The following is a 20787-nucleotide window of genomic DNA, read 5'->3' as shown; positions in this document are numbered from 1 at the left end:
CTTTGAAAAGGTTTTGTGAATGGACCACTTGAAAAATTAGAATCAAGATTGAAGCAAAGGGGCTTCCCTGGTGGCGCAGTGGTTAAGAATCTGCCTGCCAATGCAGGGGGCACAGGTTCGAGCCCTGGTCCAGGAAGATCCCACATGCCCCGGAGCAACTAAGCCCATGTGCCACAACTACTGAAGCCTGCGTGCCACAACTACTGATGCCCACGCGCCTAGAGCCCGTGCTCTGTGACAACAGAAGCCACTGCAGTGAGAAGCCCGTGCACCGCCATGAAGAGTAGCCCCCGCTCGCCGCAACTTATGAAAGCCCGTGTGCAGCAAAGAAGATCCAACGCAGCCAAAAATAAATAAATAGATAAATAAATACATAATAAATTTATAAAAAAAAAAGATGAAGCAAAGGTTCTTCTTCAGATTAAAAAGCAACCAACCAACAGAAACAAAGTAGGAAGAAAAACAACAAACAAAATACTACAATAGGAAAACAACAACAACAACAAAAAGCAACACAAAAAGAAGTCCGCCTGTCAAGGTGACTATGTACACTGTGGGTGAGCATGTGCGCACGTGCCCTTGTGCGCGTTTGCATCTCTAAGCCAGTGGTTCTTAGCCAGGGGTGATGCTACCCTGCAGTCTCCCGGGACCACCTGGCGGTGTTTGGAGGGAGACATTGGTCGTCATACATGACGAGGCTGCTACTGGCATCTAGTGTGTAGAGGCCAGGGATGCTGTAAATATCCTCAGTGAACAGCAAGCCCCACCACTGTAGTAGTGCCAAGGTCGAGAAACTCTGCTCTAATCCTGACGGACTCAGTAAATTTCCTCTTGGTGACTAGGGATTATAAAATCAGCAATAAGCTTATAACCCCTGAGCTTCCCGGCTCCTCCTTCCTGGTGCCTTTAAGGGCCAGGGCTAGAGGAGGATGGATCAAAGTTCTCTGCAAACGTGTGCCACTGACCATGAGAAAGGCCCCATGTGACAGCACAGAAGGCTTAGAGGAAATCAATTACCAGTGTCAGAAGAGCATCATAAAGATGTGCTTGTTGGTTGGGTTGATGGCATTCCCTTCTCATGGAAAGGACCCCTGCTTAGAGGTTATTTACAGAAACCTTCGAGATGGAAAGCAAAGAATGAAGACATCATCGGGCATCCCCTCTGGCAGACGGTGTGTAAAATTTCTACCACTCAGAAATTACATGCCACTGGGGAATTCCCCGGCAGTCCAGGGGTTAGAACTTGGAGCTTTCACTGCCGAGGGCACAGGTTCAATCCCTGGTCGTGGAACTAAGATCCCGCAAGCCGCATGACGCGGCCAAAAAACCAAACAAAACATAAAACTCACAGACTGCTGTGACATCCACGCACCCTCTAATTCCTAATTGTTCACAACACACTATGAGATTTTCCTTTTCTTGGGAGGACTCCATTCCACCAGGATGTTTCCCTTACTTGCATTCACCTCCACGCTTGCGCATACACGATCCACAGCTGGGAGAGACCGGTGCTCATCATGAAGTTATACTATCAAGGTCTGAATCCCATCTCCTCTATTAGTTGTGTGACTTTTCTGCACTTCAGTGCAGAGGGTGGATGTGAGGACAGTGGGAGTGAAAATATCTAAACATGCTTTTGTGCTTCTGAACTGTGACCTGACCCCAGCCCAATAGCTGCCTTTTTTTAATCCAATGAGTCACTTCACTCCTTTCTGATACCTGCCCGGCCATTTGGATTTGCAGTCCCTGCTTAAGCACCTGCCAGTATTCTCTGCTGACTGAATTGCCCTAGACACTACCTCTGTTTTTGTAAACACACGGATTGATGGAATCAACAAGTATTTATCAAATGCCTGAAATAGACCCCACACTTTTCCTCTCTTTGCAGCCTCCTTAGAGGACCGAGCCCAATGAGGGCATCACTCAAAGGCAAAACACAAAGACACAGAGTCTAAACAATATGTTACTAAAGAACTGATGGATCACTGAAGAAATCAAATAGGAAGTAAAAAAATACCAGAGACAAATAATAATGAAAACATGACAATCCAAAACCTATGGGATGCAGCAAAAGCAGTTCTAAGAGGGAAGTTTACAGCAATACAACCCCATCTCAAGAAACAAGAAACATCTCAAATAAACAACCTAGGGCTTCCCTGGTGGCGTAGTGGTTGAGAATCCGCCTGCCAATGCAGGGGACACGGGTTCGAGCCATGGTCTGGGAAGATCCCACATGCCGCGGAGCAACTAGGCCTGTGAGCCACAACTACTAAGCCTGCGCGTCTGGAGCCTGTGCTCCGCAACAAGAGAGGCCGCGATAGTGAGAGGCCCGCGCACCGCGATGAAGAGTGGTCCCCACTTGCCACAACTAGAGAAAGCCCTCGCACAGAAACGAAGACCCAACACAGCCATAAATAAATAAATTAATTAAAAATAAATAAATAAATAAATAAACAACCTAACCTTACACCTAAAGCAATTAGAGAAAGAAGAACAAAAAAACCCCAAAGTTAGCCGAAGGAAAGAAATCATAAAGATCAGATCAGAAATAAATGAAAAAGAAATGAAGGAAACGATAGCAAAGATCAATAAAACTAAAAGCTGGTTCTTTGAGAAGATAAACAAAATTGAGAAACCATTAGCCAGACTTATCAAGAAAAAGAAGGAGAGGACTCAAATCAATAAAATTGGAAATGAAAAAGGAGAAGTTACAGTGGACACCACAGAAATACAAAGGATCATAAGAGACTACTACAAGCAACTATATACCAATTAATGGACAAATTCTTAGAAAGGACAAATTCTTCCAAGACTGAACCAGGAAGAAATAGAAACTATGAACAGACCAACCACAAGTACTGAAATCGAAACTGTGATTAAAAAATCTTCCAACAAACGAAAGTCCAGGACCAGATGGCTTCATAGGCGAATTCTGTCAAACATTTAGTGAAGAGTTAACACCTACTTTACTGAAATTCTTCCGAAAGCCTTTGTAATAAGACAGGTAGGTTCAAAGTTGGCTTCTACCACCTCCTAGTTCTAAAAACTTGGGTGAGTTGCTGAAACCCTTGGCCTCAGTTTAGAAGCACTAAAGAGAAGTTAAATGATGCAGATTTGAATCCCAGCTCTACCATGTGTTAGCCATGACCTAACAGCAGAGTGGCTAAGGAGCAAGCTTTAGAATCAAGCTGTTGGGTTTCAGTACAGAACTCTGCCATTAGTTGCATGAACTCAAGCAAATTACATGATTTTTCTGGGCCTCAGTTTCATTATCTGTAAAAGGGGGAAGAATTGTAAATATCACTTGTAGCATTTGGGGAAGTACTAAATGAGTTCATATCTAGAAGTACCTGGAACAGTGCTTGCTGCACATAGAAGGTACACCCCGTAAATGTAAGCTGTAATCATTACTATTATCATTGCTATTGCCATAACAAGAACTATTGCATTAGGCTACTAGAAGGATAAAACAAGATAACTTAAATGGAATGAGCCTGGCATCCTTCCGGACACATAGCACATTGGTGGTAAATGTTTTACAGCAATTGCCTCTAGACATGCAGGTGGCCAGACTTTCTTAACCTTTTATGAGTCACAGATCTCTCTGAGAATCTAATGAAAGCTTTAGACTCTGTCTTTGGAAAAATATATGAAGAATATCTGCTTACAAATTTAGGGGTTTGTAGATTTCCTGAAGATCAGCTAGGAACCACAGCTACTGAATATCACACGTGAAATTCGGTCCCAGACAGAATTCAATTCACGTGTTTACCTTCCCTTCAGAATTTTCCAGAGGAAGAAATGCGAAGTACCGTGAGAATAGAATTGAAACAAGTATTTGTTCACCACAATGCAAGGCATTGGTGTCACTGGGTGATAAGGCACTGCCCCTGCCCTTGGAGAATTTATACTCTTCTAAGGGAGATAGTACAGAAATGAACATTTTTTTATTAGAGTTTATAGAAAGGAAGGCATTTTGGTAAAGCTTTACTTAAACTTAGACTTATATAGTAAGGATAAGATTCTGACAGTTAGAAATAGAAGCCTGGAAGAGCATTTGAGGAGGAGAAAATGGCCTGATCATGGCGAAGAGTTTGGAAATCAGAGTGTGTTTTAGAAAAGATAAAGCATTTAATTTTGGGGGGGCAAACTCGATTTCTTCCAAGAGGTAAGATAATGGTAGGAAAGTTGTTATAGATATAGACCGCTTTGCCCTAAAATATTCAAGAAATATAAATCTATATTAGGTTGCAAATAATCAACTTTGATTCTAGCAGGTGAGGCAAAAAATATTTTTTTTCCTTTGGAAAGAGAGGAGGTAGCTCAAAAAGTCAGAGGGAAAGCTGAATTGGGGCAGGAAGTGGGGTGGCTCCTGGGATCTGGTGTGGGGACTAATTACTGTCAGCTTCTCGGCATTGCTGCCAGGATGAGCCAGCCTTGCCTACTTTCTGCTCTTGGATTCCCAGACTCAGGTTCCCAGGAGATGGTCTGACTGGTTAAGTGCGAGTCAGGGGCGGGCGGGGCTCTAAGACTGCATGCAATTGGGGTGGGGGGGAGAGAAGAGTAATTCCCCTGAGAAAACTGCGTGCTGTTACTAAAAGAAAGGGCAATCAAGAGTGCACAGGTGGACATTTAGATGAACCTATTTGCAGGGCAGGAATAGAGCCGCAGGCATAGAGAACGGACGTGTGGACACAGAGGGGAAGGGTAGGGTGGGATGAAGTGGGAGATTAGGTCTGACATAAATACACTACCATGTGTAAAATAGATAGCTAGTGGGAACCTGCTGTATACATATAGCTGATTCACTTCATTGTACAGCAGAAACTAACACGACATTGTAAAGCAATTATACTCCAATAAAAAGAAAAAAGAGTGCATAGGTGAAAATAACAGATGTGCCTTTTCATTCACAGATACATTTGGCGTGGGTTACATTGCGAAATCTCCTTCTCCATGGGGTGAAGGAGGAGGAGAGGGGCTACACCAGCACCCTGGGCTGGGCTGAAGATGGAAAACCTCTGTAGAGCAGCTGATGAACACGTAGCGTGGATTAATGACGGTTATTTGGCACACGATGAATAACTATACTGAAACGAATCTAGTTTAAGCAAGATTATCATGGCTGTCAAAATCTAATGTTTAAAAATGACAGCACGGTGAAATGTGCAGGTTATTTTTTTCTGCTGCTGAGGAAATAATACAGTGAATGGTTTTTAAATTCCAAATCCCCAAAGCCTCAAAACACTGCAATTTATTAAAAAAATTTTTTTCAAGCCAATCTCTCTTCAAACCCTGGGTCTTTGCTATTTTTCCTCTCCATTTTACGTAGATAAAGCAGCTCATTAATTGATTATTTATGAGTCTGAAATCCCTTAGTGATCCTTTTCCGGAGTCTATGTTTATTTCCAGAGCCTCCTAACTACTTGCAAAGTACTGTGTGAATTGATTGTTCCTTACATTTCTGATCATTTCCTACTCTTGGGGTCTCTAAGATTATGGAATAGTTTATGTCTGATCATTTTAACTTCCTGGTGGAATAGGCTTGCTACTTACTTACTACACTATTATCAACAGAACAGAGGCTGTTTGCACGACTCATAGCGTTTTGTTTGTTCTGCTTTGTTTTTTAATGTCTCATTCTGGAACTGAGCTTTCCCAGCCTCCTCTTCTTCCTTCTTCCAGAATGTACCTTGTTCCAGAAAAGGGCAATTCATTCCTCCAAGAAGATGTCTCTGATCACACAATTTAAAGATGGAACCCTTGACAGTTCCATCAGCCTTGACAGTGGCTCTCTCAACCCCTTATTTGTTTCCTTCATAGCACTGATCACAATTTGTGATTTTGAATGACTCATTGTTACTCTTTGGAAGTTGACCTCTCCCAATACAAGGTAGGTTTTGTAAAAGTAGAGACTCTGTCTCCTCTGTATGCCACCATATCCCCACTGCCTAGCCCTGTGGCTGGCACCTAGTAGGTAGGTGCTCACTGAATGAACAGGAGAATCAAAGCATAGACGTTCCTCTACCCTCTCTATCTTTCCCCTTTCTCTTTCTCTGCTTTCTCCCTCTCCTTTCTCTCCCCAACATCCCTTCCTCTCACTTTCCTGGCTGTGCTCTTTCTCTTCCATTTCCTTCCTTCTTCCATTCCAGTCTCTTAATCCCATTCCTCCAACCAGCCAACACCTCTGAAGATCAACTCCAGTTAAGGCATTAACCCTCACACTGGAATCACTCAATGAAGACAAAGTAGACGTAACCCCTTCTCACAAGGACCCTACGATCTTCATTCTTGAGCTTCGTATCAGAGCTCATGAACTTCTCAGACTCCCAAAACAATGATCTGTTTCCAGTTTTCCAGGACAGTCCTAAAACCAAATAATTGGACCTGTCCACCCCAAAACACATTCACAACTACCAGCTGCTGGAAGCTTTTGGTGAGGTGAGTATATAGTGTGGTTGCACACCCAGGCAGGATGAGAACAAGGCCTGGCAGGGCCTCTGAAGAGGCCTGTTCCATGTGACTGTGTGTCCTGCTCTCTGCGGCCCCAGCAAACCCTCCCGACTCCCTAGTATCAGGTTCAACTCATGGACGATCTATGTACATTCCATGCGCGTTTCAGCTCTTCTCTCTCTTCGTGGACAGAGCCCTAGTGCTTCTCCTCTGGCTGGATGCCCTGCCTTGTCATCTATACTCGGCTGGTTTCATTTCTTCCCCTGGCCACCCCCACTTTTCTAGAAATTGCTTTGAAAGAAGGGACAGACCTCGGTGGTCATCTTTGAGAGAGGAAAATGCCACGTGATCTTGCTATTCTGGCCCCTGAGGACCGGATCAAGGGTGGTCTCCCCATCGAAAGAGAACCAGTTCATAGCTGGGCTGGGAATCAGTTAATAGGCTGGGACAGGCCAACACTCCGTCCCCCCCCTTCTCTCTTACCTTCCAGAATCCGAATTAAGAAACCTAGTCAACCCATCATCATTGGCATGGGCTTGTAAGGTTGTGTTGACTTGGGGTTGGGCCATGTACATGCAGACATTATTGCTGGACAGACGGAATGGAATCAGATGGGCATGGAGAGAAGCAACACAACAGACACCATGAGGACTCTGAGGGATGAAGAAATGAGCTTTGATCCTGAGCAGCCGCCCAGAGATGGTTCTCATGAGGCCTGGCATGATCTGACCCAGGTGTTCATGGGACTGGCACCTGGACCTTTACTTAGCTGGTCTGAGTTAAGTTTTATTCCCTGCAACCTAAGCGCATGAATCCAAGCATATCTTTCTACATAGCCTTCTCTTTTAGCCCTTGTCAAATCTACCCTTTCTACGGAAGTCTGCTCTTGACTCAAATTCACCCGTAAATATGTGAGTTCAGTCTTTCACCCCTTGAAGAAGTTGCCGTGGCTCACCTGCCAGGAAATGTCCCATGGGATGAGCTACCTGCATGTCCCCCATGGGCTTCAGCTGTCTTCTTGTGAGTCAGTCTAGTACCCAGCAGAGCAATTACACATCCACAGGCATTTACTATCTAATTATAGAAAGAGTTTTAAAACATTTTTAAGCTAATGGCTTTTAAACACATTTTAAAAGCGATGGGATTGGCTACGAGAGGCTATAATAATAAAAACATTCTAGATATGGGCTTGGGTTTTGTGTGTATTGCTTCACCAATGGCAACCCAAAGAATCATAACAATAAGCATGTTTATCTCCTGAGTCATGGCCAATTTTCTCTCTCTCCTTTCCAGGGATAAAGGTGACACACTTTTTTTTTTTTTCAAATATAGTTAGTTCTGGTTTATAGAAAATGCTCCCAATCAATATAAACAAAGAAAAACCTTTCAATGTGATGGATATCACTGGATTTCAGGTCAAAGAGCTCATGTTTGATAAAGTACCTGGATAAAGTATGAAAGATCAAAGGCAGGCCATACAAAGAACAATCAAGGAATTACCTAATACTCATTGACCTAAAGTTAGGAAACTCGGTTATTTACTTGCTACTGCTCAGACCCAAGATTTGGAACAACTTCATAATTATTTTATAATATCCTTGTACTCAGTGGACCTAAGATGGGCAGTGTGACGCCATTAAACTCAGCTGGTTTTCAGCCCTAATTAAAGACAAGGGGCTTGCATCTAATGGCAGAGCTGCTTGCGACCGTCTTTGAGTGTTATTTACTCACTGATCACGTCCTCAAATAATCTGCAACAGGCTAAGAGGATTTCTAGGGAGGCAACTATGCGAATGTTTTGAATTCCTCAGTTTGGGAATATGGACAGATAGGCTTATGGAAGAGAGTTTAAGCCACACAACACAGAGGAAAAAATGCAATATTTAAAGGGCAGAAATAATGCGGGAGAGAGAGACACATTTGGGGATACCTGCCCAGCTCTCTAGAATTCCCCCTTCTCTGGGACCTTCCCCTCACGCCCAAAGACACGGGGCCACAGTTGGAGTGGCCTGGGTTTGTGCCCCTGCTCTGGCACTCATTAGCTATACCACAAATTATTTAACTCTCTTTCCCTTGGTACCTTTGTCTATAAAATGGGGATTCTATTCTCAGGGTTGTTGTGAGGATTAAATAAGAAAATGCTTAGAACAGCACCTGACACTCAGAAAATAATCCATGTCAGCCATGATTCCTTAGCTCCATGCTCCTGGCCTAGGGGACCCACACTGCCAACATCTGATTTCTCCCCCAGGAATTTGGAACTGGGATGAAGTTAGTCTTTCCATGTGGCTGGACGTGGAGCATGAAACCTTGGTACTTCGCTTTGAGCACAGAATGAGAACCTTCAAAGAGAGGAATACACAGTCTCACCAGGAGAAGCAAAGTCCAACCTGGGTTCCTCATCCTTTTTCCTCTCCTGCTTTAGGTCCTGGGCCCAGCCTGCTGGCCTTTCTGCCCTAGGTTTCTACAGGACACCAGTTTGCTTATTAAAAAAAAGTATCCTTTGTGCTTAGACTAGCTCCAGGGACCTTTTATTTGTAGCCAAGAGTCCTACTCAGTATAACTACACCTAGAAAAAAAGATGAAATCCGCTTTAGAAGAAAAAGGAGGGGCAGACTTTCAAATCCCCGTTGATCCCTGTTGCTATCAAAGTGAAATGGATTAAAACATGCCACAAACGAACAGCCAACACATCCCCTTCATCAAATGAATTAGTATTGGGACTCTTTGCCAGAAATGCACCCCGTTCCATATCAACCTGCTTTTTTTCTTTTCCAGGATTTGCTCCTTTTTGATCCAAGGGCATGTGAGATTAGGTTTTATTTCAGAATTTTGTTAAAAAACAAAAAAAAAGGTACATACACAGAAGTCTTTATAAACAGGAGTCTCTACTTCAGGATTTTTAAAGACACAGGAGAGGCCTGAGGAGGTTGGGGTGAAGAGTGCTTTTTTCCCTAGAGATCTTTCTCAAAGAGAAAACATGGTTTTGGTTTTAATACCATTAAATAAGGTTGTAGCAAAGATGAAAGAAAAGAAGGAAAATCTTTAGCTTTAGGTGTCAATACAAAAACACAGACCAGAAATATACATCTCCTTTCCTTCCCCAACTACCCAAACACTGACTTAACAATATAAGAAGAATTTCTTTAGCCCTAGGTGAAAAGAAAGAGGGATGTGGGAATCCAAGTCCTTCTTCTAGACCCTTTTAACCCTGAACAAGTCACTTTATTGTAAGGATCCCAAGAATCAATTCCCTTCAATCTAGCAATTGTTCAGGCTATGGCGGGCCTCATGCCTAGATTATAATGTTTTCATTTAGTCCTGTGCCGCCCATTGATTTTGCCTGTACTTCTTGGAAGAATGGCGCGGCAAAACCTAAAAGATATTCTTGAAAAACGGAGCCCAGTGTCGGGGGTTTCAACATTTGGCCTTTTGTGTCAGCAGCGAGAGGACCGCCCGCGTGAGACCCTGGGGAGGGGGTGGGGTGGGCGATGAAAAGGCACCCTTTGCAGGGGACACAGGCACAATTCAGGCTTCGCCAATGCAGCCCAGGCTGGAATGTGCTCTGTGGGGCGAGGTGGGCGGACTCCTCCAAGAACTGCATTCTTGAAAGAGAACCTACCTGGGTTGAAATAAAAAATAATATTTAATAAGTCCTGGTCTCCCCATGTGATGGCATTCTTGTACTTCTGGTACAGAGGGTACAGCATGTCCTCCCAAGCCAAGCCTGTTGGAATCATGCTGTTCTGGAAAAGAGAAAACCATCAGAGCGGCTAAGGCATGGCAAATACATCTCATCCGCTGAGAATCAATGTACAGGGACGGGTTCTCCCCTTCACCGCCCCGCTCCCCAGAATGAAAATGAAATCAGCAGAGGAGGGGACCTGTTGGCCTCAAGGCATAGGACAAAGCAGAACTAGGGCTAGCGATTACAGGTGTACACATGGATGGTAGATGGACCAGAAACTGGCAGTTGGGCCTATGGCTTCTGCTCAGAAAATCATGCCCCATGTGGCGGAGGGATAAATCAGGAGCTTGGGATGAACATACACACACTAGTGTATATAGGATAGATAACCAACAAGGACCTACTGTAGAGCACAGGGAACTCTACTCAATATTCTGTAATGGCCTATATGGGTAAAGAATCTGAAAAAGAGTGGATATACATATTCACTTTGCTGTACACCTGAAACTAACACAACATTGTAAATCAGCTACACTCCAATAAAATTTTTTTTAAATTATTTACTTTTAAGACAAAAGCAACATATTCAGACTAAATATTCAAACAGCACACAAAGAAGTAAAAAGTAAAAATATTTTTCCTCCTGCCTCCTGCAATTCCCATTCCCACTTTCCCTAGATGTATCCACAATTAATGACCAGTCTCTTAGATACTCTTCTGGAAGTTTCTCAGGCATAAAAGGGATCACCTCTATGGCATCATGCTCTGTTGCATTTAATTTTTTCACTTAATATTTTTTAGAGCTCTTATCTCACTTATAGATTTGATCTAATTCTTTTTAATAGGAAGATAATTTTTTTGACTTGTTCTCTACTGATGTTCACTTAGGTTCTTCCAGTTTTTTGCTAGGATAAAAGACAAGGCCATGAACAGCCTTGTACATTTATCTCTGTACATTTACATAAATATATCCCTAGGGTAACTCCAAAAAGTTTTCCAGGGTTTTTGAAGCCTGGGATACACAGAGCGTTTAAACATGCAATTCAGAAATGCAACACAATATTCCCCAATAGTAACTCTGCTGAACAGTTTAAATTCCATTATCATCTGGAATTTTCCTAAGCCAACAAACATTCCATAACTCTCCAAATACTCTTCTCTTCCCTGGCTTCTTCCATTCTCACCTGCAAGCCAGCTACTTCTAAAATCAATACACTGACACTCCTGGAATGTCACTGTTGAGGAGACAAAATCCCAATGTTTAAACAAGGAAATATAACATACTTCCTTACCTTGAACTGGGCACTTCTTATCCGAGTTAAGTTCATCAGCATGACTCCTGAGTTAACTCCCGCGGAGCCATAGAAAGGGTGCCGAGCAAAGCGGCTGTACCAGCCGATCTTGGGGATTTCATGCTCGGGGGCCATGGCCGCAAGCTGTGTGGAATTAAATTGCCTCAGAAGCTTCCAGATGTCATCAACAGGTCTCAGGAAGAGAACATCGGTGTCTACGTAGAGGAGGGAGTCCACATCTTTTAAAATCACCTTTGTGTGTATTGGGTGAGGAGGGAGAAAACAAGAAACAAAGGAAGTGGCCTGATAAGTCAACGCTGCCAATGATTTTGTTGATTAATGTTAATTCTAGAAAGGGTCTCACTCTTAGCTTCCATTCCTCCCTTCTCCTTGGACTTCAGGGATAAGGGTCAGTCAAAGGGTAGAGACTCAAAGGAAGATCCATCTTGATTCAGACTGGTCCAATTCCAGGACCCTGGACTATATTTGGTAAGGGTTGAAGGTCACAAGGAATGAAAACATTAGCAAATGACTGTGGCTTTCTTCTCCTCCATCCTCCAGTAAGGCCATCTGTCTTTCTCAGTTTTTTCTTGGAAAAGCTAGGGCTAGCATTAGACTACTTGAAGTGGACAATCCGTAGATTAGCTCATGCCAGGCTTTAGGGTAAATACTCTGTCTCTGGATCCATTTCTTTTAGTGTTGATGGATATGGCTGTGCATCTTTTTGAAATAGTATTTTCAGCTAAGATTTAGACTTGGAAATAGGCAAAACAAGTCATTGGCCAGCTTTGTCTGCAAGGATTGGCAAACATTTTTCTCTAAAGGGCCAGAGAGTAAATATTTTAGGCTCTGTTGCACCTACTTAACTGCTGTTAGCATAAAAGCCGCCATGGACAATATATAAACAAATGAGCATGGGTGGTTCCAATAAAACTATTTAGAGACAATAAAACTGGAATTTCATTTAATCTTCAGATGTCACAAAGCCTTCTTCTTTTGATTTTTTTCAACCATCTGAAATGTAAAAGCCACTCTTGACTCAAAGGCTGTGGTTTGTCAACCTCTGTTGTAGATCATTCAAGCCAGCCACCTTAAGTAAATAAGTTCTGCTATGCTAAATGCTTAGTTTACCAGAATTTTGCCCTGGGGTTTGAGACTTTAAAGTCATAGTGAGTAATAGAGTTATTTGCCTTGTTTTGCCATTGTTCCCCCAATTTAGAGGTAGCTGAACCAAAGAAGGATCATCATCCTAAAACCACAACAACACTCGTTATGGACTGAATGTGTCTTTACAAAATGCATATGTTGAAGCCCTAACTCCCCAATGTGAGGGTATTTGGAGATGGGGTCTTTGGGAAGTAATTAGGGTTAGATGAGGTCCTGAGGGTGGAACCCTCAAGATGGGATTCATGTCCTCATTAAAAGAGACACCAGACAGCTTGCTCTCATTCTCTCTCTGTCTCTCTCTCTGTCTCTCTCTCTCTCTCTGCCACTTTAGAACATAGTGAGAAGGCAGCAGTCTGCATGCCAGGGAGAGTGTCCTCACCAGAACCCAACCATGTCAGCACCCTAATCTCAGACTTCTAGCCTCCAGAACTATAAGAAAATAAATTTCTGTGGTTTAAGCCATCCAGTTACGGTATTTTGTTATGGCAAGTTAAGACACCACTCCATTGAGATCCTAATATTTAAAACTGATGAACATGGGCACTGTATGATACAGGCATCATGGGGATTTCAGTCTTGAATAATTTCAAAACTTACATGATTAACTGCAGGATTTACCTTTCCTTCCTCATCTACTAGAGGAATAGAATTTACAAATCAATAAAATGAAATAAAAAAAAAATGATCATCTACCATGTCATAAAAGAAGACATCTGTCTTAACAGTTTAAAGATCCTAATTCCAGAATTAGGATGAATGCTTTAAAATGAACACACAAACTTAAACAAACATCTACCACACTACACTTATTTTTTCTTATTTAACCATGGACAGGTAAAAACTTTGCCACAGATTGGCACCAGTCTGCTGAGTTGTTTTCTTTTTAAATCACAACTCCAGAGCACTGTGGAAGAAGGGCAAACTCTCTACAAAAGTAATAGTAAATTATACAATCATGATGCAAGTTACTTATCACATGTGAATACAATTTTGATGTTTTGCATGCTCAAGACCATCCAAAGAACTCAACATCCTGCCAATCCTATTTTACTGGGAAGGAAAACTAATGCACAGAAAAGTGTTCTGTCCAAGTTAACGTGTCAAATAATGCTAACAGTCGCTGGATTTGGGGCTAATAAAGTTGCAACACGGTAAAGTCACTTTCTAGAATGTGTTTAAGGAAATGAGAGACTGCACAGTGTTTCACTAAAAAGCTAATTTAGAATTACAGAATCAGAGGACGAGAAAGCTATTTCAACCCATGTGAAAGAGAACAGATTTCTCTTTATGGTTGATTATCTAATAAGGCCTAAATAAAACTGTATTAATATTAATGTTTTAATCAATTAAGGGTTATGCAGACATCTAGTCCCTAAATTCAAGCTCACTGACGATTAATTTTTTTCTCGGTCTTAAATCAATACTATTGTTAAAGCTATCATCACTTTCTTCAATAAAATAAAAGTGTTACCATCTTTCATCAAAACAAAAAAGAAAGCAAGAAGAGTTGAAAAAAGGTCTGGAAAAGGAAAACTAAAAAACCCTTCAGGATGGAGGCATTCCATCATGAAATAATAAGCAAGATAAATATATTGATTATACAGTATAGAAGCTGGTTAAAAATAAAGTAGGGAGAGGGGCGGGGGTCCCAGGTAGGAAGGGGCTTGCAACTTTAATTAGGGACGTTGGGAAGGACTCACTGAGAAGAAAGAGGGCAAGTACAAATAGCGGAGGCTGGACCACTCTTAGAACAGCAGGGAGCCAGGGCGGCTGGACCACAGTGGGCAACGAGGAGCCAGGGATGAGGATGGAGCAGAGTGGGGGCCGGTCACTTCACTTAGTTAGGGCTTTGTTTGCCTTTGAAAGAACCTGTTCTTTCACTGTCAGTGAGATGGAAGCCATTGAAGGGCTTTTACCAGAGGAGTGGCATGGTCTGACTTGGATTAAGGATCACTTTGGATGCTACACGGAGAAAAGACAATTGGGGCACACAGGGGAAGCAGGGAGACCAGTTAGGATGCTATTTTAATAATTCAAGTGAGATGCGATGGCGGCTTGGCTCAGGTGGTAACAACCCAGGGAGTGAGAAGTGGTTGAATCCATAACACAGTTTGAAATGGAGCCAACAGGATTTCCGCAACAGATTGGATGTGGAATGTGAGAGTAAGAGAAAAGTCAAGGGCAACTCCATGGATTTTAACCTGAGCAACAGGTATGATGGAATCGCCTTTAACTGAGATTGCAACTGATGTGTGTCAGTCCCGAGTTACCTGCCTGGCCCTGGCACATAGGTACTGGAGTTGGCAGATGCTAAAGCCTCGCTCCCTCCCTCTTCCTCTGCATCTGCCCTTCCTGAAATATAAAGAAGATTGTAGTGGTCCTAGGAAGGGATGCATTGATGGCGGATTTCTGGGGTGATGGTCGTTTGTCTAGTTCTCGACCACAGTAGTGGTTATACAGGTGTGAGTGTGCTAAACTAAGCATACAGCGTTTTGGGGGGCTCTTTTTGGTAGGTAGATCATATTTCAAAACTGACACACAAAAGTAGCCCTAATGGTATATCTCAGAGACGGAATAGATGATAGTCCTTAGGAATCCTGAGTCTGGCATTCCTGAGTTCAAATCCTGGCATCATGTGCCCTGTGACTCTGGACAAGTTCCTCAGTTCCCCGTGCATAAAAAGTGGAAAGCAAGACCTCCACCACGGCCCCTGTCTTTGGGTTGTCACTAACATCCAGTGAAATAAAACACACACAGGGAACTCGGTACAGTGGCTAGTACGTAGTAAGTACTCAATAAATAGTGGTGTTGCTACTATAAGAAGTCTCTGTGTTTTTTCTTTTAAAACTCACGTGTAATTAGTTACCATTCACATCATTGCTCACAGCACTTCAAAGCATGTGTCGACCACAAAGTGTCTTTTATATAAACAAAGTCAAGCTGAGAAAAGTTGAAGTTTTCGAACATTTCTAATATCGTGATCCACATATTACCTCGACTGAAACAAGAGCACCAGGCCTTTTTTACTCTTTATCTGAAAAAATAAAGACCAGGAGAAAAACTCCACTCTTCCTATAACATTGCGTCTCTGGAGGCTAATTCTGCAGCAATTATTGGTGGTATTAATTTGAAGGGGATCATTGTGGCCACTTTATAATGGGCAGAGGAATATTTACCAAAAGGATATAAAATTAGCCATTCTAATTCCCTTATGGCAATTAGCACTAGAAATGAGCCCTCTGTTTTCTTAGAGAAGGGCGAGTAGAGGACGGACAACAGCTATTTGTATATAATGCTGCTGTGGCTCCGTTCACCACCCCAACCTGGGCAGCTGCCTCTGGCCACAGGCAACAAGATGATCAGGGGCCACTGGCTCTCCTTCAAGTTCATTTTGCTGCAACCTTGTTCTGACTTCGACAGTACAACTTTGTGGTTGAAAGTTCGGGGTTTGAAATCTAACCATTTGTGTTTGGATTCTGTTTCCACTACAAACTGTGGTCTTGGGCAAGCTGCTTTAAGCCTTCTAAGCCTTAGTTTCCTCATCTTTCTTTTGGCCGTGCTGGGCGGCATGCAGGATCTTAGTTCCCCGCAGGGATCGAACCCGTGCCACCTGCAGTGGAAGCATGGAGTCTTTAACCACTGGACCGCCAGGGAACTCCCTGTTTCCTCATCTTGTAGATGGGATTGGTCACTCACTTCAGAGTGCTGCCGGGATGATTAAATGAGATAATGCATGTGAAGCCCCTGACATACACACAGTAAGGACTCAATAAATGCTATGTGACATTCTTATGGGCTCACTCTCAGGAGGGCTAGCTCCTTGATTCATAGCCCAGTAACTGGCTGCAGTAGTGGTGGTAGTAAAAGAATGAGGCCTGTGCTCTGTTCCCAAAGAGCTTTGGTGGGGGAGACAGATAAGAGGCAAAGCCAAATAAGATGTGGCTAACGGTAGGAGTAGTACAGAAGCACTTGGCAGGGCTGCTAAACCATTCTGGAGTGAAAAAAGGACAGAAGTGACAACTAAGCTGAGAGATAGGCAAGTGAAGAGCAGGGCAAAGAGTACTGAAGATAAATAGAACAGCATGTGCAAAGGCCCAGAGGCCAGGAGAGAGCAACACACCAGGGAGGATGGCCAATTGGTTGGTGGGGCTGGAGCTTACAGTGGGAGAGCCAGGAGCCAGGGGTGGGGAGAGATTAGGCTGGCCAAGTGGGCAGGGGCCCGATAGCAGGAGCTATGCTGACAAATTTGGACGTGATCCTAAGAGCCATGGGGAGATGTGAAATGACATGAACCAGAAACCTTGAGGTCTGATGTTTCCTCTCCTATCCCCATTGCCCACATCCAATCCTCAGCAAGTCCCATATGCTCTTCCTCCAAAATACATCTGAATCTGCCCATTTCTCTCCCTTTCCACTGCCTTACCCTGAGTTCAAGGCACCATTGCAGCTCCCCTAGAATTCTGGAAGGGTCCATTCACTGGCCTCCCTGTGCACACACTTTCCCCTTCAATCTATTCCTCACAGAGTGGCCAGAGGGATTTTTAATCTCCAGTGTCATTTCTTCTTTGACCCATGGGTTATTTACAGGGGTGGCTGTTTAATTTCCAAATATTTGGGATTTTCCAGATATCTTTTTATCATTCATTTCTAATCTAATTTCCTTGTAGTCAGGGAGCACACTCTGCATGATTTCAATCCTCTCAAATTCACTGAGACTTGTTTTATGGCCCACATATGGTCTATCTTGGCGAATGTTGAATGTTTATTATTCTGCAGTTGTTGGGTGGAGCATTCTGTAAATTCTGTAGCTGCCAATTAGGTCAGTTGGTTGATAGTGTTGTCAAGGATTTCTAGGTGCTAACTGATTTTCTCTTTGCTTATTATAACCACAGGAGCTCTATGGAGTTTTATCTTCAGACACAAAGAAAGAGGGGAGAAATATGAAGTTACTGCAAATTCATTTACATCAACAGATATGACTTGGGAGAGTTCCCTGGTGGCCTAGTTTTTAGGATTCCGGGCTTTCACTGCCATGGCCTGGGTTCAATCCCTGGTTGGGGAACTGAGATCCCACAAGCCACGTGGCACAGCCAAAAACAAACAAACAAACAAACAAAAAACAGATATGATTTGGGAGCCATCATTTATTTTCACACTAACAGACAATTATCAAAAGAGGAGTGTTGAAGTCTCTCAATCTGATTGTGGATTTGTCTATTTCTCTATTTCTCTAAGCATGGTTTTGCTTTGTAGATTTGGAAGCTCTGTTGTTAGGTGCATACTCATTTAGGGTAGATACACCTTCCTCATGGACTGAGCCTTATCGTTATGAAAGATCCAGAGGGCTTTTTAAAAAAACTTACATTAGAGGATGCCACTTTCATCTTTAAACCCCTTCAAGACTTTTCACTCTGCTTTCATTACACGTGAACCATGGTCCCTAAAACGCTCTGCAGGATGGACACACTGTGTCTCTACAGGGGACCGAGTTCCTATCAGTGGTGATCTTTCACCTCCTAGCACAACTTTCCATTATGGCTCAGTTACTGTCAAAGTCAACAGAGGGTGAGGAGGAAAATGGACTTAATAGGAAGTTAACGAGCTCCTACTTCTCTTCCTGCCTACAGCCAGGGTTTCCTCTGTGGAGATGCTCTTAAGTCTTTCTTTAGATAGAAACTAACACATAAGTGTGTGTGTCCCCCCCCCCCCCCCCCCCCCCCCCCCCCCCCCCCCCCCCCCCCCCCCCCCCCCCCCCCCCCCCCCCCCCCCCCCCCCCCCCCCCCCCCCCCCCCCCCCCCCACCCCCCCCCCCCCCCCCCCCCCCCCCCCCCCCCCCCCCCCCCCCCCCCCCCCACCCCCCCCCCCCCCCCCCCCCCCCCCCCCCCCCCACTTTCAGAAAGAAAACATAAAGTAGAAACTATCTCATTTAACAAGGGAATCATCTTTTGGAATGTTCTTTCTCACTTCATTCCCGAAATTCAATGCACCCAAAGTGAAGAAGATAATGTGCTCAAATTTGCTGAAAAACAGTATCAATTATGAAATACATGTGCAGCCCTGATGCTTTATTCAGTTTCATTGTTTGTGAGTTCTCATTTTAGATAATTGCCTAAAGTATCAAAACTATGATTAGGGTGAAAATTAATGATGTCCCCAAATTGTATCTGTTGATGTAAATCAATTAGCAGTAACTTCACATTTCTCCCCCTTTCCTTGGGTCCGGAGATTAAGCTCTAGGGAGCTCCTGTGATTTAGGATCAGCATCTTCCCCGGCCTGTGAGTGAAGTGCTACCAACAGCTTCCCGGATGTGAGGCAGAGCTTTCCACTTACCATTCTCGAATGCCCAGCTCTAACTCTTGCTGTAGATCTGAGCTCAGGTGTGACCTCCTCAGAAAGGCTTACCCTAGAGCCTCCTTCCTCTCTCCCTCCAGGCTCCCCATCACACCACTCTACGTACCTCTGTCTGCAACCAATGGCCTTTTGTTAAATTATTTTCTCGTCTGTTGCTTGCCTCCTCCAACTAGACTAGAAGTTCCGAGAGGACAGGGACCTTCTGGGTCTAGTTAACTCCTAAAAGTTTATGTGCCTAAGGCAATGCCTAGTAGCTATATTAGGCATCCAATAAATATGTACACAAAGTAAGGAATTCAACTGCTGAACTGTCTCAGAAACATTGTAACTTTAAATATGTTTCAAGGCCGATTGCAGAGGAAAGGACAGGCCCTGAGAGATAAGAAGGTCTGTGAATAGTTGAAGAATAGAAGACCCAAGTTCCTGAAGAGAAAACCAACATAACCCCTACCATGCTGAATATCATTCTTTTGCTGGTGTGGTCCAGGGCGTCACCCTACAGGCCTCTGTTGATGGTACAGCTAAGTCACTTTGTATGTATATCATCCCATTTCCTTACTTCGCTAGCATTTTTAAAAGACCCTAAAAACTAAAGGAATGGAAAGGGAGCTGGAGGAGGCAAAGGACAGAACAAAAGCAAAGACAAAAACGCCATTTAGATTCAAGTAGGACTGAATTCCAGAGGAGGGAATCTTTGTTAAATGATGTTAGTGATAATTAGGAGAAGGAAAAAATATTCGAAGAGGATTAAAGCAGGAAGTGGAAACAGAGAGGAGGAAAGGACAAGTTTCAAGAGGAAGTAAAAAAGAAACACGTCTTTTTTTGTTTGTTTTCTTACCAAGGGGGAAACATCTCCTACATTTATGAAAAATAGAGACTTGAATATAACTAAAATAGCAACAATTCATTTGTACAATCTGAAAGCCACAGTCTCCATATACACTAAGTCAGATCATGACTAAAGAAACGAAGGTCTCCATGGAAAGGCACAAGAAATGCAGCCACCGTTTCAGTCTGGGAAGATGAAGAAGTTCTGGAGATGGATGGTGGTAGTGGTTTGCCCAACAGTGTACTGAATGCCACTGACCTGTACACTTAAAAATGATTAATTAAAACATTTTATGTTATGCATATCTTACCACAATAAAAATGGGAAAAAACGAAATACAGATACCACTATTACATTTTTTCAATTCAAACAATGTACTCAATGGTGTTTACTCACCTATTTCTACCTTTGTGAATTTTTATTTCCCTCAACAAAATGTATTCTAGGAGTTATTCTAAGATGATCTTTAATTTCCACAATTCTATCAGGTTCCTGTCCTTTATTTTTTCTTCTTTTCCTGTTTTGAAGAGTAATTCGTTCCTAGAGCACACACCTCTCCAGGTGAGATGTCCTTCAAAGCTGACCGAGAGCCCACCTTTGCCAATGAAGGAGCCTGGGCAACGTCCCCTGCCACCTGCCTCCTTCTCTCTCTAACAGAGAACTTTCCCCTAAGGGGGTAGATTCCCAGGAAAATGTTTGGGGTCCCCTGCCCCTTCTCATTCTACAGAAAGATAAATTGAATGGGACAGAATTTCTCAAGCTACTTGGACTTTCTCCTCTTGGACCAAAATTCCCAAGTCTCCAAATCAAAATCAGAACAAAAAGGAAATTCTACGTTTCAATACATATTTGCAATTTCATCAAAATAAATTCCCTTTTCCTCTACCATCATGTCACATTCCTTTTCAAAAAATGCATACTGGACCTATCTTGAAGCTATTACAGAGAAAATAATTACTGAGGAAAGGGAGAAAGTCAGGTGATGACAGACATGTCCACTGATGGCT

General features: G+C 43.1%; 1 protein-coding gene across 1 annotated transcript in view; it reads right to left on the bottom strand.

The window, feature by feature from the left end:
* Positions 1 to 20787, bottom strand: part of GXYLT2 (glucoside xylosyltransferase 2) — an 80351-nt gene that overhangs the window by 9397 nt on the left and 50167 nt on the right. The window contains exons 4-5 of the mRNA XM_036869947.1: positions 11434 to 11685; positions 10076 to 10199 (exon numbers count right to left, since the gene is read on the bottom strand). Coding sequence (XP_036725842.1) covers positions 10076 to 10199; positions 11434 to 11685 — 376 coding nt within the window. The remainder of the gene's footprint in view (positions 1 to 10075; positions 10200 to 11433; positions 11686 to 20787) is intronic.

The sequence above is a fragment of the Balaenoptera musculus genome, chromosome 11, assembly GCF_009873245.2.
Source record: "Balaenoptera musculus isolate JJ_BM4_2016_0621 chromosome 11, mBalMus1.pri.v3, whole genome shotgun sequence".
Classification (NCBI taxonomy): domain Eukaryota; kingdom Metazoa; phylum Chordata; class Mammalia; order Artiodactyla; family Balaenopteridae; genus Balaenoptera; species Balaenoptera musculus.
This window is presented reverse-complemented; position numbering and strand designations above follow the sequence as displayed.